Source organism: Wolffia australiana, chromosome 14, assembly GCF_029677425.1.
Source record: "Wolffia australiana isolate 7733 chromosome 14, ASM2967742v1".
In the NCBI taxonomy this organism is placed as follows: Eukaryota; Viridiplantae; Streptophyta; class Magnoliopsida; order Alismatales; family Araceae; genus Wolffia; species Wolffia australiana.
In genome coordinates, this window is record NC_135848.1 from 12,923,923 (window position 1) to 12,951,707 (window position 27,785).

The 27,785-nt window shown below is 43.2% G+C and overlaps 3 protein-coding genes and 1 pseudogene across 4 annotated transcripts in view; 3 read left to right on the forward strand and 1 right to left on the reverse strand.

The window, feature by feature from the left end:
* Positions 1-398: 398 nt before the first annotated feature.
* On the forward strand, positions 399-4,095 carry TIM (triosephosphate isomerase). The gene is made up of 9 exons (XM_078585582.1): positions 399-714; positions 1,791-1,817; positions 1,968-2,037; positions 2,664-2,787; positions 2,880-2,964; positions 3,047-3,179; positions 3,264-3,437; positions 3,554-3,636; positions 3,870-4,095. Exons 1-9 carry the CDS (start codon positions 409-411, stop codon positions 3,924-3,926), a joined length of 1,059 nt encoding a protein of 352 aa, XP_078441708.1. The 5' UTR covers positions 399-408; the 3' UTR covers positions 3,927-4,095.
* LOC144711602 (putative adenylate kinase 1, chloroplastic) lies at positions 4,085-6,458 on the reverse strand. Its single transcript, XM_078585583.1, has 4 exons — positions 6,098-6,458; positions 5,817-5,957; positions 5,188-5,460; positions 4,085-4,453 (listed from the first exon to the last, which is right to left on the reverse strand). Exons 1-4 carry the CDS (start codon positions 6,410-6,412, stop codon positions 4,310-4,312), a joined length of 873 nt encoding a protein of 290 aa, XP_078441709.1. The 5' UTR covers positions 6,413-6,458; the 3' UTR covers positions 4,085-4,309.
* A 286-nt stretch (positions 6,459-6,744) lies between these two features.
* Positions 6,745-27,785, forward strand: part of GRV2 (DNAJ heat shock N-terminal domain-containing protein) — a 31,700-nt gene continuing 10,659 nt past the window's right edge. For both annotated transcript variants that reach the window (XM_078586640.1, XM_078586641.1), the window contains exons 1-13: positions 6,745-7,525; positions 7,608-7,841; positions 7,958-8,045; positions 9,435-9,643; positions 11,011-11,112; positions 11,196-11,258; positions 11,599-13,770; positions 15,114-15,476; positions 16,026-16,166; positions 17,494-17,886; positions 17,976-18,473; positions 27,119-27,342; positions 27,424-27,768. In XM_078586640.1, the coding sequence (XP_078442766.1) occupies positions 7,058-7,525; positions 7,608-7,841; positions 7,958-8,045; positions 9,435-9,643; positions 11,011-11,112; positions 11,196-11,258; positions 11,599-13,770; positions 15,114-15,476; positions 16,026-16,166; positions 17,494-17,886; positions 17,976-18,473; positions 27,119-27,342; positions 27,424-27,768 (5,300 nt within the window). In that variant the 5' untranslated portion in view covers positions 6,745-7,057. The remainder of the gene's footprint in view (positions 7,526-7,607; positions 7,842-7,957; positions 8,046-9,434; positions 9,644-11,010; positions 11,113-11,195; positions 11,259-11,598; positions 13,771-15,113; positions 15,477-16,025; positions 16,167-17,493; positions 17,887-17,975; positions 18,474-27,118; positions 27,343-27,423; positions 27,769-27,785) is intronic.
* On the forward strand, positions 20,009-20,131 carry LOC144712564 (5S ribosomal RNA; annotated as a pseudogene).

Here is a 27,785-nt window from a genome sequence, read left to right on the forward strand (position 1 = left end):
TAAGTTAAACCAGTCAGCATCAAGTTTTAAAAAAAATTAAGAAGGCTTAAACAATAGTCTAAAATTCAAAATATCGCTTGTAAGGAGACCCGGCCTCCATTCAATTAAATCTCATTAGAATATCCCACACTTATATAACTACTAATTCGATCACTTGGCATTATTCTAAACCAACATTAAAACTGTACCATAAGGAAAAATGTACGGCGGACCCCAAGAGAAGAAAATCACACCTAACAACCCGACTCGCCGTTTCCTCGGAAAACGCGTGACCAGCTTTTTAATTTAATTTAATTCTTAAGGAGGGCATTTTGAGCATTAATATTACTCCGGGGTGCAGGGGGGAAAAAATAACAGGGGTAGTTTCGTCCGGAAGATTGTATACATATCCCCATGGCTGATTTCTGAATGGCGTCCCCTTGTCGAGTTATCGTTGAAAGCGGTGGGAGAAGGAGAGTTAGAGAGAGAGAGAGAGAGAGGGGGGAGGAGAGAGAAATGGCTGGTTCATCGTCGACCTCTCTAGCTGCGCAGCTCTCCTGCCCTCGATCCTTGATTTGTCCTCAGTATTCTGGATTGCGCCAAGTTTTTCTGAAGCAAGATCAGAGATCAATCTCCGATGCCCACCTTGGCCAGATCCATCGCCAGCTTCGCGTCGCGTCGAGCCCCGGTGGGAAGGGTTGCCGGGCCGTGGTCGCCATGGCTGGCTCCGGGAAGGTGAGATCTTGGTTTTTTCGGGTTTTTTTTTTTCCGCCCCGGGGGGAATTCTCTGTGTTTGGGTAGATCTAGGTGTTCCTCGTGGTTAATTCTTTTGAATCGATGCGTTTTTGAGCTATAATTGCGGTGGGGATGCCAATGCTGTTGGGTTTGGTTCATTGGAATTGCGTGTTGCATGGTGGAAAATGCGTCATTTGATGTTGTTTCTTTTCTGAATTTGGAATTCTCGATGTTGATTTTGCGTTCTGGATAATTTTGGCTGCATGGGTTGGCTTTGAGGTAATCCTGCGAGGTTTTCTTTGTAAGAAAAGCCTCTTTTAAACTGATTGGTTTTGTTATTTGTTTATAATCGAAGAAATAGGATTTTCAGAGGAATCTAGTTGAATTCGAAAAGTGTTTGATGTCCTGAGAAAAGTTGATGTAATTCACCTGTCTCTGATTGAGAAATCGTATTTCTTCGAATAAAGACAGTATTTTTCATGCGTTTTCTGCGACGAGAATTCTCGAAGGGGGATCAGATCTAGCTTGATTGTTCATGGGTATTAGTGCTTGATTTTTCTTATCAACTTTGAAATATATTCTACGCTTGATTTCGATGGGCTTTCCCCGCCGTTTCGAGGTAGAACTGCTCTGAAATGTTTTTTGACTGCATGACACTAGTTTTAGTAAAATTATAACCCTTAGGGAGTTGATTCTGAAGGTAATCCTGCTCGGTTTTCTTTTAAAGTAAAGCCTTTTTCGAAATGATGCTTTTTACTAATTTCTTTATAATTAAATAAAATTATCAGAGGAATTAATTTCCAATTAAAGAAATAAAATAAGTGTTTACAAAATTGTATGATATTCGTCCGTCTCTGATTGAGGATTTAAAGGGTTTTGCCTGCCTCCCTGCGTTTGCCTGTAATAGTTTCAGCATTCCAAGCGCATTTTTTGTCAAAATAAATCTCATTCGAATTTTTTTGTTCTACTTCATTTCGTAACGTTTTCACTTGGGAGGCCTATTCTTTTATTTAATTTATGTTATCTATTGAATCCTATCCGTTCATCTAATCATTTAACTTGTTTGCTGTTCACAGTTTTTCGTTGGAGGCAACTGGAAATGTGTAAGTACGGTTTCCGCGTGATTTTACTCTCTTCTAATTTATTTAATGCAATCTAGCGAACAATGCTTTAATTTCTCGGAAATTTGCTATTGAAGGATTTCTTATCTTTGTCTAACGGCTATCATTTTGGCTTTTTTTTTTCTCGTTTAGAATGGGACGAAGGACTCCATCAGCACGCTTGTCGCGGATTTGAACGCTGCAAATATTGAGCCTGATGTTGGTCAGTTTATAAAAACAATTCATTATCTTATAAATAATGCTAAGTCCTGTAATGGTAAAATAATTCTAATTTTAATTTATCTTGAGTTCTACATAACATATTTTGAAACATCTGAGTACAAAACACCAGATTAAATTGTCTTTAACTATTTATTTATCCTGCGGACTACATTTGATTTCACTTAATTTCAAGATATAGGACGACATTTCCTCCTTGTAAGCCTCTTTTTTATCTTTGTATTAACAATTTAATCTGGTTATTATCTTCTTATGTCTCTGTATATTCCTTTCATGGTCTGCATCAATTAGACACTTGGGGATTTTTCATTCCAAGATTCATCGGCTAGTTTATCAAGGAAATATGTATCGTTTGTGTATAATTAAGAACCATATCAGCACGCATACAAATAAGTTTATTACCTTGTGTCAATTACATAAATAGTGTTTTTGTATAGTTTTTATCTCATTCTCAGAGAGTGCTGGGAAACTTGTTCTCATCATCTATCTTTATTTTGAAGCAGTATCAACAGAAATTAACATTTCCTGTCGAGATGGTAGCTTGAAGATGTGATTACCTCGTTTGAATTCTTTGCAGTAAAACCTAATTTTCTTATGATTGTATGGCAGATGTGGTGGTATCTCCTCCGTTCATATATATTGACCAGGTGAAGAACTCGCTTGGTGGCCGTATTGAGATATCTGCTCAGAACTGCTGGGTGGGAAAAACCGGTGCCTACACCGGAGAAATCAGGTAATCTCCCACTTAAATTACTCTGGCATGATGCCAATATTTACTAATGATGGTGTTACCTTTAATTAAATGATATGCAATATCATCACCAGTGCCGAACAGTTGAAGGACATTGGCTGCCAGTGGGTTATTCTAGGGCACTCGGAGAGGCGGCATATCATTAAAGAAAACGATGAGGTATTTAGTAACAGAAAACGAACTTGAAAAAAAAAATTCTATATGCTTTTTGACAGGAGACAAAAATTGTTATTGTCTTCAGTTCATTGGGAAGAAAGCCGCATACGCATTGGACCAGGGCATCAAAGTAATTGCATGCATTGGAGAATTGCTGGAGGAAAGAGAATCAGGGAAGACTTTCGACGTCTGTTTTAGACAATTGAAAGCCTTCGCTGGTGAGAATATTTCATTCCTTTTTTGCCTCTGGATGGAAGATCCACAGGTGGGTTTGATGAAGGAATAAACTATTTGTGCCGCAGATGCTGTTCCTAGCTGGGAGAATATTGTCATTGCATACGAGCCCGTGTGGGCTATTGGAACTGGAAAGGTGGCCACACCTGAGCAGGCCCAAGAAGTACACGCGGCAGTCCGCGATTGGCTGAAGAACAATGTCTCCACTGAAGTGGCTTCTAGCACCCGGATAATATACGGAGGTATTCTTCCCTGCATTATCAATCAAAGGGTGTTTCTTGAGCAAATATTGAAACCCAATTTGAAACCCCGTTTATAACCCAAATACTCTCATTAATTCTAAGAACCTGTGTTTTAGGCTCTGTCAATGGGAGCAACTGCGCAGATCTGGCAAAGCGAGAAGACATCGACGGGTTTCTCGTGGGCGGCGCATCATTGAAGGTTGGCTTCTGCTAGCTTCTGATAAAGAAGCATCAATTTTTGATCAATCACAAAGTTGATCAGATCGTTGAGATCTAAGACCATCGATCAGAGCAAAACCAGGGATCTGTGATCTCTCCGGATTCCCTCGATCTGATCTGATCTGATCGCCGAACCTGAGACGAGTAGATTAACACTTAACATTGAACAAACAAAGCGGATTAACTCTTAATCTTTGATGACTCTAAATGCAGGGCCCGGAGTTCGCCCAGATCATCAACTCTGTGACCGCCAAGAAAGTGGCTGCCTGATGGGCTTTGGATTTCAGCCCACCAAGGACTGACGAACTCAGTGTATGGCTGTTCAGCGTGTGAGTTCTCCCATTTTCCTTTCGATGCTCTGAAACATGCTATGGCACGCCGTCTCTCACGGTACATGTATACAATTCAATATGTTTTATTTCAGTTACTCGAGAGAAAACATGCATTCCATTCAATATTGAAAAACTAAGATAAAATTATTCCCACACGTCCAAATTATTTAGGAAAAAATATTTTGTCAACGATTGGCAAGAGTTTTCACCAGATCCTCTGGCGTCTGGTGGCCAAATTGTAATCTTATTTTGTAAGAGGAAAACAACAGAAGGGCAAAAACTTTGGTGAACCCAGGATGCTTATCACCTTCATAGATAACGTCAAGCGGCCGCCGACTGTTTGACGTCTTGGTCGCTGAGATTCAGAAGATCGAGGAGCTTCGGCCAGGATTCTGGAATTCCCCCGGGCAAGTCGAATTCCAGAAGTTTATCCCGGCTTCGGTAGAAATCCTCCACCGGCAGACTCTGAGGAAACATAACAATGGACATTTATGAGTTTGCAGAGATGAAAAACATAAACAAAAGCATATTACTGTAATTTTCACTTATAGTTAGCAAATATTTGCAGCAAAACGCATTCTCAAATATCATGTTTGTCAACAGGAACGATTGATGAACTGTTGTCTTTGTTTCGCAACAAAGTGTTTGATGTCATGAACACAAACTTCATGAAATACTCAATGTACTTGCACAAGTTTGATAGCCTAAACTAGAAGTAAAAACGAAATGCCATGTGATCATACATCTTATTGATAGTCGCAAACGGAATTTGTTGATGGTCGAAACTTTGAGTAGCAGGTAATGTCGTCAAACAACCAGAAACGATTAAAAAAGTTATATTCGGAGCTTCGTCACTGTTTGTTCCGAGGCAAATAGTTACAGAAAAGACCTTCCAAGATATCACGTGTTTCAGACTCTTACAGGAACGAATAATCAACACTTTCTTCCGTTTAGCTCTACAAAGTCTGATAACATGATTTCGAACTTCATGAAATACTCGATCAACCCACATATGTTCATTCAAAATGACAAGAACAGAGCATCAAATCGAAGTAAAAAGGACAGTCGATTCGTATGCTATGCCATGGCATCCTTATTCTAAAACATGATTCATTGACGGCGGAAGCATTAGAAACGTATCAAACTTTGAGAAATTTATAGAAAATAAATTTAAAAAGGATGATAAAGAAATCACTGACCATGTCATTGTATATCCGGAGCCTCTCTTTCACAACCTCTTCAGTATCATCAGCCCTGGTGATGAGCTTCGATGCACATCCAGATGGAGGGAGTAGCGGAGCCATATATATCCCCGGCCTTCCATCTTCTCCTTTACTTTCAATAGAAGCGACGTTGAAATTTTTCCCGCACTGACTACAGATCCGTCTTCCCAGACACTTCTCCACCAGCACATCCTCACGTAGCTTTAGATTTATCACCAAGTCGATGTCAGTAACACCTTCTAGGATTTCCTGAGAATCAAACAAATAGAAAAAAAGTCATTACAAGCACGCAGAATCTTGCATTACACCGAAAAAAAAATGATAGCATTATCCCAAAAAAAAATTGCATTATTCAAAACTTAATGTTTGGCATTGTTCATGACTTCAAGGATGCAACTTTCGAGCAGGAATAAAATTTTATTAGCTGTACTAGGATAAATATAGAAGACTATATACGGGTCAATGAGGTATATAATCATACTATGGGGGGTAAAAAAAGAAACCAGTACTGGTGAGATGTTTCTATGATTACGAGATTGAAATTAGATCATGATATTTGAAGGTAAAATTTTAAGATAGAAATAATAAAACACCAGGCTGCTCACAGCTTGTTTAATGGTTCGCGGAAACCCATCGAGAATGAATCCAGATTCACCCTTGGCTTCTCCTTCTTCGAGCCTCTTGGCCAGAATGTTGACGATGATCTCGTCAGAAACCAATTTTCCTTGGTTCACAATTCCTCGAAGCTGCAAAAACAATTAAAATTTGATTCAACAAAATAAGATAACTCAAACGCTTCAAATAGGAAAAAACATAGAACACGAACAATGAAATGCTGCGCTTTTAATAGTAATTAACAACTGAAAGACAACCGAGGGAGGAAAACCTGCTCAGCAAGAGGGCCAGAAGAGTTGAGTTCATCCCGAACAAGATCTCCAGTGGCGATATGAGGAACTCCGAGCAGATTACACAGGCGACTGGCGTACGTACCCTTCCCAACGCCAGGGCATCCCAAGAACACCCAGCGAACATCCCTATCACTGGAATCCTTTCGATCGGGAAACTGCCGGTGATTCAACAACTCAGGAAACCGCAATTCCGGCTCAGAAATCGCAGAAGAAATCAGCCTCTTCCCCGCTGAACATTGCGGGAGAAAACAAGCGCGAGCGGGGCTCCTCAACAAGCGTCTCAGAGCCGCCATGATCGACGGTCACCTGAGAAAGCTCCGAGCCCTTCTCTCCCCGCTCGCCACCGTCGTTACTTATACAGCAAGAAATCTCTCAGACCCGGATCGACGGTCAGCATTTTTTCTCACTATTTTCTTTAATTTTTTCTCCCTCGCTACACGCGGCTTTTTCCTATTGGGCGACGCAAAACGCCACGTGGAGGTTTGGATACGGTGACCGCCCGGTGCGGGTACCGACCCGGGCCGTTTCGAGCCAGGGGCTGGACCAGGGGTGCTAGCCGGCGCGGCCGGGGCGGTGACGGGATCCGCCTCCGCGGTTTAACAGCTCCCCCTCGCCGACTCCAAGACAGTTAGTTCCTCGGAGGAGAGGAAATGCTGGCGAAGAGGAGCCGTAGCCATGGAATTTGGGGCTGATCTTGCCGTCGAAGGAGTCCGATCGTTGTTCTTCCCGGCTAGATCTGCGAGGAATTCCGATTGATTCGTTAATCTGTTCGTTCGCGTTGGAGAAATTGATGAATTTCATGCTTCGATCGAACTAGAGCGCTGGGGGCGAATCAGAGTGTTCAGGGCCCGTTGGAGGCGGGCTTCCGTCTCCTCTTCTTCTTCCGCAACCCTAATGCGCGCCGATCCTACCATCTCGATCGTCTGCCTCCGCCATCCATGGATTTCGTGAGCCGACACGCCGCTGCATCAACCGACCACCAGACATCCAACGATTCTTCGCTGCCGATCGCCCCGCCCGCTGCTTCGGCGGAGGAGCCTGAATATCTCTGTAGGTATTTCGTTGTGAAGCACACTCTATGGCGCGGGCGGTATAAGAGGATTCTCTGCATTTCTCACTCTCTGATCGTCACCTTGCACCCGACCACTCTCGCCGTGACCAACTCTTATAACATCCCTGGCGATTACGAAGGCGCCGAGCCCGTTCAAGATGATGATACGTTTCAGGAATTCAAGATCAGATTGCGCAGGCCTAACCGCGGGAAGTTCGATGAATTTAAGTTTTCTTCGCCTCACAGGGCTAGCATTTTGACGGAGCTGCATCGAATTCATTGGCCGCGTGCATCGCCGATCTCAGAGTTCTCTGTGCTGCATTTGCGGCGAAGGACAACGGAGTGGATTTCATATGTTAGTATCTCTTCTAACCTGTAGCGTATCCAATTTATTTGTAGGCTTTTGCATGGGTTCTGAAGCTCGTCTTATGATGCAGAAAATAAGAATCACTGCTGTCGGGGTTGAAATAGTGGAATGTCCGTCAGGAAATCTTCGGTGGTGCCTGGATTTCAGAGACATGGCGTCTCCAGCAATCGTTCTTCTTGATGATATTTATGGAAATAAAAGCGTGGATAACGCACCCTTTGTTCTATGTTCTCTACATGGACGGAAGTCAAAAGCTTTTCTCGCGGCCCCGGGAAGTTCCACAAACGCAATAATTTCAAGCTTGGTGAGATATTTGCTTTTTCAATATGATGTTTTTCCTCGACAAATGAGTTATGTTATTTTTCCATTTATTGTGGGATGGATTCAAATGCTGATATGAATCTTAATCATTTGATTCAGACCAAGGTTGCAAAGACGGTAGTTGGTGTTTCTATAGCTGTCGACAGATCCCAGACATTGACAACAGCAGACTTCATAAAGCAAAGAGGTAAGATCAATTATGAGCTCTGGGCTATATTAGGTCCTGTTTATTTTGACACGGTTTTGTTGAACCGGATGAGTTTCTCTGGATTCATGTGAGAAGACGTAGTTGGGGTCTGTTATTTCTAAGTCAGAGTTGTGACGAAAATTCTCATCGTTTTATTCATCCTCACTTCGCGTGTTGCTTGACATCTATGGTTTATGTGTTCCAGACTATACTATCAATACAGGTTCAACAAAGGGTACGGTTTAAATTGATAAATTTGTCGTTTCAATTGAGGATCAAAGGACAAACTTTATTGTGTCTTTCTAGCTGGGAATCATACTTTTGTAGTTCCCTTAAAAGCATCTATAATTCCCTACGTTCAGTAATGTCCTCCATTGGTGAATGGTCCCGTCTGCCTAAGGAAGCACCGACTTAGGTTTTATTTTCCACATCCAGGAATACTCCATGTGAATGACTAAATCCATCCTTCATTAATGTTTTGGTCTGATATCTCCCACGGTGATTGGATTTTGACTCACCCTTCTATCCTTAGTGATACTACCCTAAACAAAAAGGATAGGCCTCTCCAAACCCAGCCGTCCTATGTCTCATTTTCAGTCTGCAAGCGTAATTCTACATGATGTGTAGAGTTTTATCTCATACTGGTTTCAGAGGGAGTGAATGATGGAAAGAGGACTCATACTGGTTTCAGAGGGAGTGAATGATGGAAAGAGGACTCATACTGGTTTCAGAGGGAGTGAATGATGGAAAGAGGACTCATACTGGTTTCAGAGGGAGTGAATGATGGAAAGAGGACTCATACTGGTTTCAGAGGGAGTGAATGATGGAAAGAGGACTCATACTGGTTTCAGAGGGAGTTTTATCTCATGAATGATGGAGATTTAAGTAACTCTTAGAGCCCTCTTGCAAATTCCCTCTTACATCTGGTACTGTCAGCCTAGTTCCGTATGTGCATTGGCCCTTCTTCATGCACTAATAAGACCGTCCATGTTAACTAACCATTACTTTTTTTATCCCTACTCATCTTATTATGCTTTGGATCAATTTATTCTTTAATCTCTGGAAATGTTTCACTGATTAAATTGCGTCTTATGGACTTGGTCATACCTGCAAGTACACACTCTCTTATTATGTGAAATGAACATGGTTCATAGGACTTGTGGATATAGTGTTACGACCATTTACAATCTCTTTGATCTTCATTGTAGATGCTAATCGTTTCTTCAAATTAATCAGTCCGAACTTTCAAATATATATTCTATTCGGCTGTTGATACAATTGATAAGGCTTTAGATTCTGCATTCTCTTTCAGATTTGCGTATTTTATGGTTTTCTTCTCTGTGCCTTAATCTTTTACGCAATTTTTCAAATAGCTTTTTTACTTCTCAGCAAGGGAGGCTGTTGGAGCTGATGAGACGCCCTATGGCGGGTGGTTGGTGACTAGGCTGCGATCTGGCGCCCATGGAACCAAGAGTGTCTCTGGACTGAGCTTGGTTATTGGTCCTAAAGGGGGACTTGATGAACGTGGGGATTCAGTGCCCAGGCAGCTTATCCTCACGAAAGCTTCACTTATTGAAAGGCGGCCAGAGAACTACGAGGTACCTATAATATATATGATCCGGTATTTTGAAGTTCGTCTGGTGTATCAGGTGATTTTATTAAACGATGGCTCTTCTTTTCTGGAAACTTCTAACTGCACTAAGAACATCTTTTTTGAGATAGAATAAATAATATTTCTCTAATTCTAATCAGAAATGCAGACCTCTTAATTAATTTGGTTGAATGTTCACCCAATCGTCTCAAGTGCACAGTGTGTGGCAACTTAGGATCTGCATGAGCACCTTGTAGATCTTGAAACTGACTGGTGGTCATTTTGTCAGCTGATGCCCATTTATGTTCTGTATGCTAACTATTGTTCTTTGTAGTTCTGTCTGTATCCTTTAACTATCCAACATTGTGTCCGTGCTGGTATGGGATCCGTTTAAATCGGATACCATACCTAATGTAACACAACATAAGTATCAGGCGTTTCTGAATGTTCTCCTGCTGGCTGCTAGGTTCCAACAGGTGGTCCAAAGCGGATCAGAGAATCTCACAATTTTATGCAAATAAAATCAAATATTTAGGGCAGAGTCTTTTTTGTCGGTGTCAGTTGTAGACAGTGCTTTAATAGGTTAGGCTCATATCAGGCATATTAAACTTTTCTACTATGGTGATGAACGATTGACCATGTATCATATTATAAAAATTCAAACTTAATTATTTTTTTTCAATGAACGATTGGTTCCATTTCAACTGAGGGCCATGTCTCCGTCGTTTAATTTAAGTATAAAGCTGTTTGAATTTGCGTGGTTTTAACTTCTGATTTAGATTTCCTTTGTGAAGTTTCCCTTTCTTCCTGCCCCCTTTGGACCACCTGGTGTAGCCCTACCCGCCAGCAAGAAGATCAAAAAAAGGAAAGAATACCTCAATGAGATGTGACACAACATGCACGAGATTTATATTGGCTTACACTGGTTCGGGTCTCAGTGGACCCAAAACGATGGATATAAATCTAAACCTCTCTCATGAGAGCAATTATACCGCGCCACAAAATTACAGACTTAAGGAGAAAAGAGATAATAACAAGTTAAACTTGATGGCCTTTGGGTATAATTATGCCCTCTTCAAAGGACAAAATAAGATATAAAAAGATAAATATCCCCCCTACGCTTACACTAGTTTTGAGCCTGGACTTCAAGATTTCTGTGGAAGAGCCTCCAACTTCTTTTGCAAGGATGATGTTGTGTCCTGTCATTTTTGTCGCATGCATAGAAACATTACTTCCTCTGCTGTTATTTAACTGCATCTAGTTAAATATTTTTTCTGTTAACACTGGTACAATGTTTTTCTGTAAAATGATGCTATTTCTGGACGCTGAAGCTTTCTCTACTCACTCTACTACTGTCCTCTTTTCCGTTGTCAGGCTGTCATCGTTAGACCTTTATCTGCCATCAGTGGCCTTGTTCGTTTTGCGGAGGAGCCTCAGATGTTTGCTGTTGAATTCAATGATGGTTGCCCAACTCACGTAAGAACTGGATCCACTTAAGCAAGATGTTGTGCGTGGTGAGAAAATGGCAGCCTTCTTGATTTTCCAGGCTTCCATTTCAGGTGTACACGAGTGCCTCCCGCGACAGCTTGTTAGCTGCAGTTAAGGATGCGTTACAAACAGAAGTAGGTAGATCTAATTTAACTTTATTGAAATTGTTTCTAAATATTTTATGGCAGAGAATCATTGCAATTATTCAATGCCACATGCTTATTGTCACTTTTGGAAATAAATACTTACATATGTTATTCCTGAAGTGTGAGGGTCATACGTCTGTGAGAAATTCATCACGCATATGTTACACATGTTTTTTTCCCTAGTCTGTGAGAAAATTGAAATTCATTAATATATAAAATGTTGGGAATGTCTTGGTTGAGATATGTTAAGCTTATCTTTTGGTTATAAGGGATAAAAATTGGAAAATTCATTTTTGAATGTTTGGATTCCTAATCCAATCACTTGCAGGGACAATTCCCTATTCCTGTTCTGCCCAGGTTGACAATGCCAGGACACCGATTGGATCCCCCTTATGGAAGGCCATATCAGCAATCTCAGCCACGTCTTGTAGCTGACTCTGAGAGCACAACAATGCATTTGAAACATTTGTCAGTTGCTGCAAAAGATGCCGTTGCTGAAGGAGGTTCCGTCCCTGGGTCAAGAGCAAGACTGTGGCGAAGAATCAGGGAATTCAATGCATGTGTACCATACAGTGGAGTACCTTTCAATATGGAAGTGCCCGAGGTGGTTCTCATGGCTTTGATCACAATGCTTCCAGCTACAGCAAATCTTCCTCCTGATGCTCCTCCTCCGCCACCGCCATCACCGAAAGCAGCTGCAACAGTCATTGGCTTTCTTTCATGCTTACGGAGACTTCTTGCGTCCAGAAGTGCGGCCTCACACGTGTTGTCATTTCCTGCTGCTGTTGGAAGGATAATGGGGTTACTTAGGAATGGTTCCGAGGGAGTGGCCGCTGAAGCTGCAGGGCTTGTTGCTTTTCTTATTGGTGGTGGCCCTGGTGACACTGATTTGATGATCATGGACTCCAAGGGAGAAAGACATGCAACTTTCATGCACACAAAGTCAGTTTTATTTTCCAGCCTCACTTCTGTAACTATTCTTGTGAACAGGTTGAAACCCATGTCTGTTTCACCCTTACTTTCAATGTCTGCCGTTGAGGTTCTTGAAGCAATGCTTTGTGAACCCCACGCAGAAACCACCCAACACACTACTTTTGTTGAACTTCTACGTCAAGTGGCAGGTTTAAGAAGGAGATTATTTACTTTGTTTGGTCATCCTGCTGAGAGTGTGCGAGAGACAATTGCAAACATAATGCGTACAATTGCTGAAGAGGATGCAATTGCAGCAGAATCCATGCGTGATGCTGCCCTTAGAGATGGTGCTCTTTTGAGGCATTTACATCATGCTTTCTTTCATGCAAACGGGGAAAGGCGTGATGTTAGTCAACACCTTGTTGCGCTTTGGGCAGATTCTTATCAACCAGCTTATGAGCTACTCTCTAGAATTCTTCCACCTGGGCTTGTTGCCTATCTGCAGACTCGTCCTGAGGGAAGTTTGGCCGAAGACTCTTTGAATCAGTCTGGTCACGATGCACCATTTACAAGGAGGCGCAGAGGTATTCTTAATCAGAGAAGGGCTCAGAATGGAGTTGCTACAGATGTTATAATAACATCAGCTGGTGTTGAAGCTGTAGATAACAGAAAAAATGTCACCCATGCTTTGCCTCCTGCTGAATTGACTGTTGGACAGGTTTCTGCTTCAACTCCTATTGTTCCGGACAGAAATTCAATGGCAGAAGCATTTGGGGAAGGTTTTCAGCCTGCAACTTCTGACGGTGCTGTGAACCCTGAAAACTTAATTCTGAAGCCAGGTGATTGTGATGTCAATGAAGCTCAGTCCTCCATAGCTGCTGATTTTCCTGCTCCTGCACAAGTCGTACTTGAGGACACACCGGTTGGTTCTGGCAGGTTATTGTGCAACTGGCATGAGTTCTGGAAAGAATTTGGTTTGGACCACAATAGAGCTGATTTGATATGGAACGAGCGTACAAGGCAGGAATTAAGAGAGTCCCTGCAAGCTGAGGTCCATAAATTAGATGTTGAAAAAGAGCGTTCAGAAGACATTGTCCCCGGATCTGCCACAATGGAGGCATTTCCTACAGCAGACCAGGCACCTAGAATTTCGTGGAATTATACAGAATTTTCAGTGAGCTATCCCAGCTTAGCAAAAGAAGTTTGTGTCGGCCAATATTACTTGCGGCTGCTTCTGGAAAGTGGAAATGGTTGCCGTGCCCATGATTTTCCACTGCGAGATCCTGTCAAGTTCTTTAGAGCATTGTACCATCAGTTTCTATGTGATGCTGATACGGGACTCACAGTAGAAGGTGCTATCCCTGATGAGTTGGGTGCTTCTGACGATTGGTGTGATATGGGAAGATTGGATGGATTCGGTGGAGGTGGAGGTTCTTCTGTCAGAGAGCTTTGTGCTCGAGCCATGACAATTGTGTATGAACAACATTATAAGGTTATCGGCCCTTTTGATGGTACTGCTCACGTCACTGTACTCTTGGATAGGACCGACGATCGGGCACTGCGGCACCGTCTTCTTCTTCTTTTAAAGGTAATTGTGTATGTCAATCGATCCCCGATTCATCTTTTGGCGTCATAGTTCAACTTTTATCACAATTAAAAGTATTCATATTTTTTTTCTGAGCTTCTTGTGTGCTTGTGTTTGGCGGGGAAATTCAGGGAAATCATGAATCAAAGTGATACTCGCTTCCAGTGCAAGTGTGATTTATTTCAATTTTAACTTTACCTGAATTCATCAATACTTTTTATCAAGTATTATATCTGCTGATGCATTCATTCTCGTTCCTTGAATAAATATTAAAACAGCAGAAAGCATAGGAGTTTAGAAAAATCTTAATGGCTACATGCATTTCAAGTATTATTTCACGTTAAGGAATATCAAAAAAATATGGAAGCCTTATTTACTCTTTATGAAGGCGAGATCTATTGAATCATACTTTATTATCTTTCCCTGGTTCTTTTTTAATAACTGAAAGTATCGCCAGATGATGCTGAAAATAATGAAGAAAGGCTAGTGAACCTTCATGCTTGATCTGCCTTATTGTATTAACCAGTGGCTTTGGTGGAATGCTCTGCTCTCCCCTATTTGGGGAATAATTTTCTGATTCACTATTCTTTCTGAGCTAACAACCTGATCTACTGTGCTCTTATTCCATACTGGAATCGATAGAACAGAGGGAATAGGTCAAGAGAAAGGTAGATTAGTGGGCTTTCCGCTGCTGCCTTGATCATAATTCGGCTGAAACAAGGAGATTTGATTCACTTGCTTTTTACCTTTGGTTGGTCATCTAGTGTTGGGTACTTCTTAATAACCCATGTTTAATTTCACAAATTACAAAATCCTGCAGCCCAAAATCACAACAGAATTGAAAATAATAGTTGCATCTATCCCACATAGCTGCGCAAAGGTACTCACCCCTTGAATTCCAACAGGAACGTATTTGTCAGCTCCCTTCTCCTCCAGCTGGTGGCAAACCTGGCTATACCTGGACAACATGTGCTAGGTTCTTTCTCAAATAGCAGAATCATTGTTTTTCTGGGTAGTCCGCCCATATTTATGGAGTTAACTGCGGGCCCTAAATTTACTGGGCCTAGTAGCAAAATCAGGAAGCGAAGAAGATAAAGAGAATGATGTAATATAATAAAGATAAAAAGGCGTGAAGACAGTGTCTTGCTTACAGTATTTATGTGTCTTAATCTCCTTTTCATGTGTTGTGCATGGATAAAATATATAATCTTTACTGTGCCTGTTCGTATTGCGTCTTAATTAGTGTTTCTTTTCTAAGTTCAACCACTAGTTTAGTTTGCTTATTTCCGATATTTTTTTCATGTTCTCGAACTTTGGATTGCTAATGAAATCATTTTATATTTCAGGCGCTGATGAAGGATCATTTAAACATTGAGGCTTGTGTCTTAGTGGGTGGCTGTGTTTTATCTGTTGACCTATTGACTGTAGCTCATGAAACTTCAGAAAGAACTTCAATACCTCTACAGTCTAATTTGATTGCAGCTACTGCTTTCATGGAACCGCAGAAAGAATGGATGTTTATTGATGGGGATGAGATACGTACAGGTCCACTAGAAAAGGATGCTATTCGTAGGTTATGGTCAAAGAAATCTATTAATTGGTCAACTCGAATACATGCATCTGGAATGCTTGATTGGAAAAAACTGCGTGATATACGTGAATTGCGATGGGTATTGGGGCGTGGAGTTCCTGTTTTAACCCCTGTTCAGGTACTTTTTACGGACACCATTGGAACGAGAGTTTTTTTTGATTTAATGATGTACTCTACGTTGAGGAAATAGATGTAGACCGATACTTTGTTTGCAGGGCCTCAATTTATGCCCATGAGTTTTTAATTTGTTGTATATACGTGATGGGAGGTCACCAATTTTTTGTGATCTCTCCTATATTTCTTCAAAAAAATATTCTATATACATTGTTCTTTGGATCTCTTTGTGAGTTCTGGAACAATGAAGCCATAGCCGAGAGCTGGAAGAAAACAAACAGGATGCTGCTTTAACCCTAACGGCACCCATGTAACCCTGTATATACAAGGATTCTAATATGTGGTACATATGAATGGGCCTATGATAACTTGCCATACATGAAACGGAGGATAGTGCAAAAAGGGGAGGTACAATTATAGAAGTGTAAAGAATAGAATTCAACTACAGCTAACACTTTTTATCTGTAATTTTTGAAGTTAAATTTCTTGTTGATGATTTTTTATGTCCCTTGAAGACAATTAGTTTTTTTTAATTTTTAATGTAAATTTTTAGGTCGGGGAAGCTGCATTATCAATATTACATTATATGGTGTCAGCACATTCAGACCTTGACGATGCAGGGGAGATTGTTACGCCCACGCCAAGAGTGAAAAGGATTTTGTCAAGCCCAAGGTGCCTTCCACATGTCGCACAGGTGACCCTTGATCTATACTCCTTGGTTTTATCCATTTTGGAGATTACTTTTTATTATCTTTTGTCATCTCCAAGTTTTATGTTGTAACTCTGGGTAGTCGCCTCGCTTACTAGGAATTGTGACGAATGTTTTTCTGATATGATCTTACTTCAAGAAATTAAAAAGTCCAAAAGGGGTCTCTTCAGGCAATAGGAAAATTAATTACTTTTTAATATCTTAAGATATTACACTTCTCTCTACATGATGCGGGACTTTAATGAAGCATCAAAATTGTCAGGATTGTAGTTTATCGTTTTCTTTTTGGCGTAAAAACCAGTCATACTGCACTTTTACATTTCCTTTCGTGATTTGAACTCCTTGGTGAGTAGGTCATTATGGTTTCATAATAAGGACGTTTTACTCTTGGATCCTTCGTTTTCTATCCCATTGTCTTTTATTATTTCATTGTTTGGTCATTTCTTAGTAGTTTGACTGGCCTCTTTTTTACAGTCCTTTTCAGAAGATTTCCCATGAACCAAGGCCTTCATGTTACAATTTAGCATGGAGCGTCATGGTAACCAGAATTACACAGAGAAAAGATAGTGTCAAACAGCATCAGTTGTTTGCGTGTTTTTACTCCCTTGATGTTCGGCATTGTTTGCGAGTAGAATCACGTGTATCAATTTTTTTGAAGTTTCCAATCCACTTTCGACAACATTAATCCTCCGCTCTATCTGCATTTACGTAATGTATATTAGTTCCTCGTTCATGACCTGGTGTTTTGGATAATTGATGATGTAATCGGTATTTCAGTTTTGTTATCGGTATGTTTGCACCTTCTTCTTTTTTGAGTGACTTATCCTCAAGGAAAGCGCTCACATGGAATGCAGACCAGTTCACTGAACTTGAATCATTTCTTTTTCCGGAAAAAAATAAACAGTCCAGAAAGAAATTTTCTGCTAGTCTGACAATGCCCCGATGAGGATTAGGACAGCAGACTGAAAGGCAGTTCTTTGTTCTGAGGCCTCGTCCAGTGTTGAATAAGTTTGTTATTGTAATTACCAATATTTTACTCCTTTCCAGAAAAAAAATACTTCTCTTTTGGCATATATGTAACGCTCGAAAGCAATGGTGTTCTTTCTGACACTCGTGATGCTTGAAAGAAATCTGTCTCGTTTGATATTTCTATGCTGGTTGCTTCATTTGATATTCCTGTCTTGTAGATGTAGCGTCAGTTGATATGAATTTTCCATTCTGTATTCACATTCATGTCTTTTCTCTTTTTTCCTTCTTCATTCCGGTGCATTCTTTTATTCCCTCGATTTTATCTTTTAAAAATTAATTGTAGGCTTTGCTTACTGGGGAGCCTGCTATTGTTGAAGCTGCTGCTGGCCTACTGAAAGCTATCGTTACTAGAAATCCCAAAGCCATGATCAGGTTGTACAGTACCGGTGCCTTTTATTTTGCTCTTGCATATCCAGGCTCCAACCTTCATTCTATTGCTCAGCTCTTCTTTGTCACGCACATGCATCAAGCATTTCATGGAGGTGAAGAGGCAGCAGTGTCTTCTTCACTGCCGTTAGCAAAACGTAGTGTTTTAGGTGGGCTCCTTCCAGAATCTTTATTGTATGTACTTGAAAGAAGTGGACCTATTGCATTTGCTGCTGCTATGGTTTCTGATTCTGATACCCCAGAGATCATTTGGACGCATAAGATGAGAGCTGAACATCTAATTTGCCAGGTATTTTTTTGTCATGTGACATTTTAATCTTATCTCCCCATTGATGTGAAGTCAGTCGGTTTATGTTGGTTATTACCGTGGTGCTTCAGGTTTTGCAGCATCTTGGCGATTTTCCTCAGAAATTATCTCAGCACTGTCATTCGCTGTATGAGTATGCTCCTATGCCACCGGTGACGTACGCAGAGCTAAGAGATGAAATGTGGTGCCACCGATATTACCTGAGAAACTTGTGTGATGAAGTTCGTTTTCCCAACTGGCCCATTGTTGAGCATGTTGAGTTCTTACAGTCACTGCTAGCAATGTGGCGTGAAGAGTTGACACGGAGGCCGTTGGATCTTTCTGAGGAGGATGCATGCAGAATACTTGAGATTTCCATGGATGAAGTGCAGATGGGTGAAGGTACCAGTGTGAATGAAGCATCTGTTGCTGATGTCGACACTGATGGCACTTACATAAAGAAAAAGAACATTGATGAGGAAAAACTTAAAAGACAATACAAAAAGCTTGCGATGAAGTATCATCCGGACAAAAACCCTGAAGGCAGAGACAAATTTGTCTCTGTACAAAAGGCATATGAGCGTCTACAGGTACTTGTTTATTTTTTTTCTTCTGCGATCACTTATTTTAGAGCTCCATTGTCTTATTAATTTTAATCTGGACCCTTTTTTTCTTTACCTCAAATGGTATTTCTCCTTCTTTTCTTCAGTAATCATTTTTTTGTTTTTTTCTTCTCTGAATCCTTGTTCTGTTTAGATTGTCTAGAGGTAGTAATTGCTAAGTCATCTTTTTTTCGTACTACAAAGTCTTGCTAACTTAATGATCTTTTTCCTGATTGAATTGAACTCGCCTAATGCCAGCCACATATATAAATTCCCATCATTCTCAGGCACTTCATACAAGTAGAAAAATGGGGTCAGACGGTCTGTTTCTCCAGTAAACAAAGTCTGAGGAATCTCACCCAAGTTGCATTAATATTTTGTGCCAAGGAGACCATAGGCCTCATGTATGTGTGCAAATTCTGAACGTGGATTTGTAAAAAGTCCATAAGAAATATAGAAGGTCTCTGCTTTAGAATATACCTCCTTTCCTCAGAATGTGGATTCTTCATTGTCCAGTAATGATCAATTTTCCCCTATTTAGCCTTCAATTTGCATGATTACACAAATCCACATTAAGAATTTGCACAATTACATGAGACCTATGATCTTCAATTTGCATTGCGTACAAATTCTGAGGGACTCATGGTCTACCTTGGCATTCAAAACATATAATTTCCAATCATCGTGCAGCTTGCAGAAATTCTTGTATTTTCTGCCCACAAGTCCGCTGAATCCCCATAAGGACATTAGAAATATGATACGATTGTATCTCTAAAAAATGGTATCTATCAAAGAAAACAGAACGCACCTGCACTGTGCGGTGGATATTCGACGTCATGCTTGATCAGTACAGAAGATCAGATTGACCTCGATTATCTTGCCTTCCACTGGGGATCCCAGATCCTAGTGCGTCGCCTTCCTCCCCGTGACCCAGCCGAATCCAGCTCTGTCCCAAGAGAACGACCAACCAGCTGATTCTTGGATCCTATTGCCTGCGTCTTTCTCTCCCACCACTGGTTCTTATATATTCCCAATCGGGGTCCTTATTCTTTATTGGGCTTATTTTTCCCTCTTTATTAATGGGCCTGTTGTAGCCCTTTGAGTTCTAAGCTGTTACGTGGTGCTTCACGTGATGATCTTATGTACCTCGTCGTGTCCCATGTTGACCCCTTCTGTCTGCGTCTCACATTGACGTCTCTTCTTTCCCCTCTTTTATTCTATGTAAAGGACCATATCAAAATCATGTCTGGGGTCATAGTGGCCAGAATCCACTGGTGAATGAATGCCTCCGTGTCTTGTATGATAGATTTTTTTCAGAGACAAGATTTACCACCAGATGATCTCCTAATATTCTCCCAGTAAGAGACCCTTCCACCTGCTTATTCTATTAGTAGATGTTGAGGCAAATGAACTTCATATGATGTCCCGGAAGGACAAGGACCACCTTCTCACAGTCTGTTGTGTGTGCTGCTGAAGGGATTTATCTCTGTAGCCTTCGTTATCTGCTACAAGATCTCTTCCACTGTTGCACTAGTATCAGCACACTAGTGTACCGGATACCATTAGAACTCCCAAGTTAAGGGTGCTTGGACGAGAGCAGTACCAGGATGGGTGACCGCCTGGGAAGTCCTCGTTGGTGACCACAGCATGGGCATGTGATCACAGTTCAAAATTTCAAAAAAAGAAAGATCTCTTCCACTGTTATGAGGTGACGCTGATGGAATAAGGTGGTGTACTGAGCTTGGTTTCTGGAGAGGCTGACGGCAGTTTGATATTGTTGAGCATTATTTGGCCCTCTCTATGTTTGGCCCTCTCTATATTTGGCCCCTTCTATCTTTGGGCCATTAGGGCCCCCTATATAAACCCTTGTAATCACTATTCTCACCATCAATAGAATCATTTTCTTGTTTACATGGTATCAGAGCCCTAACCCTAACCCTAACCCTAATCTGGGTTCTTGGGACTCTCCTCTTCCTGCGCTCAGATCTCAGGCAGCTCTCCGGCCGGCCTGATCTCGCGCACCGCCGTTGCCCTCTGCGCTCAGCCGTCGCCCTCGCACAGCCGCAGCTGCCGCACACCGCGCGCAGCATTCTTCGGCCGCGCGCAGAGCTTTTACGGCCGCGCACAGCCGTGACAGCCCGCGCGCAGCGCAAGCAGCGCGCGCAGCCGCACACGCGCGCGCACAACCGCAACAACGCGCCGCGGCGCTCCGCATGCACGGCTGCACACAGCCGCGCACGGCCGCCCACTGCCGCGCACGGTTGTCTTTGCTTGTCTTTGGCTGTCCTTAGCCTCCTGCACGCTTGTCCGGCCTGCCGTCCGTGAGCTTTGCTTCGACTGTGGGCGTTGCTTTGACTGGGCCTTCATCTGCCGTTTGTGCTGTCCAAGCCATCTCAGCACCTCTCCTTTGGCCAAATCTCAGCAATGACGAATCCTATTGCTGCTGTTGAGTCACCTGAAGCTCCGACCTCCTCGGTTACGCCAAACTCGGCCGGCCGGCGCCACATGCACCTGCGGCGCCTATTGAGTCGGAAACTGGTCTTCCTCCCAGGACCTTTCTCTTTGCCTCGGATGCCGCCAGATGGCATGTTCACTGGCTTTAATCTGTTGCAATGGCGCCAGTACGTCCAAATTACCCTAAAGGGGCGTCTCATGCGCCACCTTCTGGAAGACGGACCTCCTAGGACCGATCCGAAGTACTACGATTGGCTGGATGTCGAGGGGATTGTTCATCGCTGGCTCTTGGACAGCATTTCACCCAGCGTTAAGGGTGAATTTCTGTCCCTGGAGTCGGCTAAGGCAGTCTGGGAAGCGGCGCTTGAGAGTCACTCCAAGAAGCATAATATCGCCACTTTGTATGAGTTGGTGCATCGGGCCTCCAATCTGCGGCAAGGGGACCGGACCATTATGGAGTACAGTACGGAGCTCATCTCCTTGTGGAATGAGATCGACCACTACATGCCACCGGATCCTCACTCGGTGGATCGCAAGTACACTCTTCAACTTCGGGTGTTCCAGTTCCTCATGGGACTGAACCCAGAGTATGAGTCGCTACGGGCTCAACTAATCCATCGGGAGAAGGAGCTTACCTTCAAGGATGCTCTTCGCAGTGCCAGAATTGAAGAATCTCGCTTCCAGCAGATGCAGACCCCAGTCACGGCACTTGTAGCTCAGTCCTCTCCGGCGCGCCCATCGACGACGACACCACCCGATTCTTTGCCGCGTGGTCCGACTACTCGGTCTGAGGAGTCTCCAAAGGGTGATCCCTCTCTCTTTTGCAATTATTGCAAGAAGCGGGGCCACTCCAAGGAGACGTGCTACAGGCTTCAACGGAAGCGCGTGCAACAGAGCAACCTTGCTACCGTCGCACCTTCCGTCAGCCAAGTGCCTCCTCCGGGTCAAGTGCCTATGCCATACGGACTTCGTCCCACTGGTGCCTCACCCGCCGGCTTTACTCCGGAAGAGATGGAACGCCTCCGCCGCTTGCTTGATCCTCCAGTCGTGGGCTCATGTTCCTTGGCCCACGCAGGTATGTCCACCGTTCTTCCTCCACCCCCATCTCCTTCCGACAATCCCTCTTCATCTTCCACTTGGCTTCTTGATTCCGGTGCCACCGCTCATATGACCCCTGATCCAAGAGCTTTTGTAACGTATGAACCCGTGTCTGGATCCTCTAAAGTCAAAACGGCCTCCGGCGATCTTCTCACCGTGGCGGGTATTGGTCGTGTGGCCGTCTCTTCCTCTATGCAATTACCTAAAGTTCTCCATGTTCCACGCCTAACTCATCATCTTCTTTCCTTGTCGAATCTTGTTCGCGATTTGAATCACGATCTTACATTCTCCCCTCATTCATGTTTTTATCGTGATAAGGTGTTGGGGAGGAAGATTTCCATTGCTGAGGAGCATGAGGGGCTCTATCTTGTTCGACCTTCTTCGCCTTCTTTTGCTGTTGCTGCTACGGCAGTCTCTCTTTCAGCTTCTCACGGCGTTTGTGGCTTCTTCGACGTCTCGGCCTTCCTTCCTTTGCTACCCTTTATCGTCTCTTTCCAAAACTTTTCCAAGGCCATTCTGTGGACCGATTTGTTTGTAATGCTTGTCGAATTGCGAAACATCATCGCACTTCTTATCCTATCTCGTCTTCTCATTCTTCCACTCCTTTTTCTCTTATTCACACCCGGCGTGTGGGACCTTCCCCTATTCACAGCACTTCCGGATCTCGATGGTTATGCATCTTCATTGACGACGCAACTCGTTTCACGTGAGCCTATTTCTTAAAGAATAAATCGGAGATATCCCGTGTTATTCCCCAATTCTACTCACTTGTTCAAACTCAATTCTCTACGTCCATCCGTCGCTTCCGCTCCGACAATGCTAAAGACTATGTTAATACCTCGTTAAGCACCTTCTTTCAAGACAAAGGCATTATCCATGAAACCTCTTGCCCATATACACCCCAACAAAATGGCGTTGCCGAACGTAAATTCCGTCACATCTTTGAAATGACTCGGAGCCTTCTCTTCCATATGCATGAGCCCAAGTATCTTTGGGGGGAAGCCGTCTCCACCGCCATCCATCTCCTTAACCGCCTTCCGTCTAGAGTGCTTGATTTTTCCACACGTATTGACCGTCTTCAGCATGCCTTTCCCTCCCTCTCTCTCCGAACTAATCTTACCCCTCGTGTATTCGGATGTGTTTGTTATGCGCCTAACCATCGCCTTGGTCGTGATAAACTTGACCCTCGTGCTGTGAAATGCGTGTTCGTTGGCTATTCCTCCACGCAAAAAGGTTATGTATGCTATCATCCACCCTCTCATCGGTTCGTCGTCACTAAAGATGCCACTTTCGATGAATTTCTCCCTTACTACTCTTCCTCTTCTCCAGAACCACCTTCATCAACACCCTCATCCGATCCACTTGAATTCCTAATTCTCCTCAACCATCTCCTCCGTTATCTGTCTCGTCCATCCTCTCCGGCCCCGCCAGTCGTGTCTCCTCCAGAAGTTGTGCCTCCCGACTCGCCTCCAGAAATTGTGCCTCCCAACATCTCTCCGGCCCCCATCTCCGTCCCTCATGTGGAGCTTCCTCCTGTCCCGGCTGCTGAATTCTCCTCTTCGGCAGAACCTTCTTTGCCTCCACCACTTCCTATCCGCCGATGCCCGCCTGAAAAACGGTATGGTATTACTCTCGCTCGTCGAAGACCTCGGGTTACGTCCTCTTCCGATGCCCCGCCTCAGTCGTCCTCCCCACCTCTAGAATCCTCATTAGCCGTGCTGCCCTCTTCACGTTCTTCTCCTCTCTATCCCTTAGAGGCATCCATTTCGTCTCACCGTCTCTCACCATCCTATCATGCACTTCTTACCTCACTTGATGCCACTTCCCTTCCGAAGACGGTGGACATTGCACTTTCATTTTCGCATTGGCGTCAGGCTATGGAGGAGGAGCTTCGTGCTCTTGCTCAAAATGAGACGTGGGATTTCGTTCCTCTACCGGCCGGGAAGCATCTAGTGGGTAGCCGTTGGGTTTATGCTGTGAAGCATAATTCCTACGGTTCTATTGAGAGGCACAAAGCTCGGGTTGTGGCGCAGGGGTTTACTCAGAAGCATGGCATTGATTATCAGGCGACATTTGCCCCCGTTGCCAAGCTGAATACGGTGCGGATCCTCTTGGCTCTTGCTGCGGATCGTGGCTGGACTTTGCAGCAATATGATGTGAAGAATGCTTTTCTGCATGGCTATTTGACTGAGGAGATCTACATGGCATTACCTCCAGGCTATACTTCTTTAGTGCCGTCTCCGAATTCTGTTGTCGCCTGAAGAAAGCACTATATGGCTTGAAGCAATCTCCTCGGCGTGGTTTGGTCGTTTCACGGCGGCCATGAAGCGCCGTGACTATCGTCAGTGTAATGGAGATCACACCTCTTCTACCGCCATTCCACGTCAGAGAGTAGCTATTCTGCTTGTGTACGTGGATGACATCATTATTACGGGTGATGATACAGCGACCATTACTGAGCTGGCCATGTATCTCTCGTCGGAGTTTGCTATTCGCCATCTTGGCCCGTTGAGGTATTTTCTTGGCATAGAGGTGGCATATTCTTGAGGGATTTTTATTTGTCAGAGAAAGTATACGGTGGATCTTCTCTGCGAGCTTGGAAAGGAGGATTCCAAGCCTATTTCGACACCGATTGATGCGAACCATCGACTCAGTGCCGACGAGAATGAGGAGCTTGCTGAGCCCGGACAATATAGAAGACTTGTGGGCCAACTGATTTATCTCACCCACACTCGTCCAGACATTGCTTACTCAGTGGGTGTTCTGAGTCAGTTTATGCAGACTCCTCGCAAGAGTCATCTTCATGCTGCTCATCGTCTCCTCCGGTTTCTGAAGGGCACCATTGGTCGTGGACTACTGTTTCGTCGTCATACAGGCATGCGTCTAGAAGTCTACACTGATGCTGATTATGCAGGCTCTGTCGTCGACCGACGGTCCACATCGGGCTATTGCATCTTCTTGGGCGGCAACTTGATTACGTGGAGGAGTAAGAAGCAGAAGGTGGTCTCCCGCTCGAGTGCTGAAGCGGAGTTCCGTGCTCTGGCGCATGGTCTTTGCGAAGCACTTTGGATTACCAAGCTCCTCCGGGAACTACGGTGTCCAGTTAGCTCTCCTGTCCAGCTGTTCTGCGACAACAAATCGGCGATTAGCATTGCTCATGATCCCGTTCAGCATGACCGTACAAAGCACATCGAGATTGATCGTCATTTCATCAAAGAGAAGCTTGAATCGGGAAATTTTTGCACGCCATATGTTCCGTCCACTGAACAGCTAGCAGATATCTTCACCAAAAGGCTTCATGCTCCTCGGTTTGAAGAGCTCTGTTCCAAGCTGGGTGTGGAAAACATCCACGCTCCAGCTTGAGGGGGAGTGTTGAGCATTATTTGGCCCTCTCTATGTTTGGCCCTCTCTATATTTGGCCCCTTCTATCTTTGGGCCATTAGGGCCCCCTATATAAACCCTTGTAATCACTATTCTCACCATCAATAGAATCATTTTCTTGTTTACAGATATGATCCCTGATCCTTCCTAGGGGCATTCCGTCTTTTTTCCTTGGGAGAGAAGGGAGAAAGAGGGAGGACGGAAGAGACATAGTAGCAAGGGCCAGTCAGTACTGGAGAAGCTCCCTATAAGTGGGTTGTTCGCTACGGGAGACAGTACCTTGAAGTGTATAGGCCTGCACTCCGCTGTATTGACTGTGTTCTTCGTCTCAGTCTTAATCTATAAGTCTCTTTTTCTTTCTTTCTTCTAGGATACCTTCTTCGATAGAGATCTACATCAAGGACTCTATCACAGTCCTACCAGATTAAACCAGGCTCTGATAATGTCATACTGCTGTACTGGTCTCCTCCAGGGCCGCATGGATACCTCCCTCCAATTAGGGCTTTGCCACGACAAAAACATTTCACATATAAGGGATAGTTAAAATATCAGCAACAGGATAATGCGCTTCAGGCCACAAGAGTTAGGTCCACTTATACATGTGGCTCATTTGCGCAGGACATCAAATAAGAAAATAAGCGGTGTAATAAAACACTAGCTAATGATCCTTTTTTTGTGATTTCCCGTTGATGAGTGTTATATTTTATCGAATCCTTTATCATTTTTTGTATGAAGAAACAGAGTAGGGGGCAGCTCAAATGCAAACACTTGAAAGATCATGTGACCCCCACATGGGAAAACCATTAAGTAGAAAATGGCAGTTGTAACCTTAGGATAGTCTTAAGTCATATCATTATCAAGCTGATCCAGCTACCACAGCTTTCCTCTTATTACTGTCTTTCTCCCAACTTCAATCTCCAACCGCTCAAAGAGCACTGCCCAGGGCTCTTCTCCATGAAATCAAACATTCCTTCAGTCAAGCATTGCATGAAGTTCCTTTTTTGATCTTATGTGAGTTCTTTATTTGTTAAAAAGCTAAGTCCTGGTGCTCCTCTACTGATGTAGGGCATCCTTAATTTCTGCTATTGCTGAATGCATAGACTCTATAAGTGAGAAAGAGGTCAGGTCGATCAGTGATATTTGGTGATCTTCTTTATTTTCTTCAAAAAAAAATTATTGCAAAAGAGGTGAAGTATGAAGAAATTGATTCGGCCAACATATTCTCTTCCATAATGTTCCTTCAGCCCCTTCAATCATTGGCCATAGGAGTCTTTAATCGCATATCTCCTACTGCTATCACTTTCGATTTTTTTTACCTCTTCGAATATATGGCCATAAGTGGTGCCCTGTACTTGACTAAGAAACATTATTACTTCTTCATTTCAATTTCTAAGAATCTTGAAACATCGTCATCTCCAACTCTAACGATTTTTGGCTGTTTGGTTTTAGTGACATTTCACATTACACATACATGAACTCACGCATTTGCCCACATGTGCTTTCAAGTTGACACGGAGCATATTATCTGTTGGGTTCATATGATAATAAAGGCGTACGGGGAATTGATTGGACTGGTCTTGTTGTCGAGCTGTTTCTATTTGATATAAACAAACAAGGACGCAAATTTATCCATTATTCATCGAAAATATTGTGCTTTGTTGCTCTTTAATTCACTTTGTAACTCTTTTTTTGCAATCTAGGCAACAATACAAGGCCTGCAAGGTCCTCAAATCTGGAGGTTGCTTCTTTTATTGAAAGCTCAATGTATCTTGTATAGGAGATTTGGACATGTCCTGGAACCTTTCAAATACGCTGGCTATCCTATGTTGCTCAGTTCAGTAACTGTGGATAAGGATGACTGTAATTTTCTTTCCTCAGAGAGGGCTTCCCTTCTTATTGCCTCCTCTGAGCTTATCTGGCTCACGTAAGAAACCATATATTTAGGGATTTATTTTTGCATTTAAATCTTGGGTGGATGATTCAACTTGCTTTTTCCTCACATCAGGTGTGCATCATCTTTTCTGAATGGGGAGGAACTTGTACGGGATGGGGGGGTCCCTCTCTTGGCAACGTTACTTGGGCGCTGTATGGGTGTTGTTCAGCCTACTACACCTGGAAGCGAACCATCTGCTATTATTGTGACCAATGTTATTCGAACTTTTTCGGTCTTGAGTAAATTTGATATTGCAAGAGAGGAAATGCTGAAATTTGGTGGTTTGATTGATAACATAGTTCACTGTATGGAGCTAGAGAGTGCCCCGTCTGCTGTTGATGCCGCGTTACAGACTGCTGCACATATATCTGTGTCATCTATGTTGCAAAATGCGCTCGTTAGGGCTGGTGCCTTCTGGTATGTAGGGTTAACAC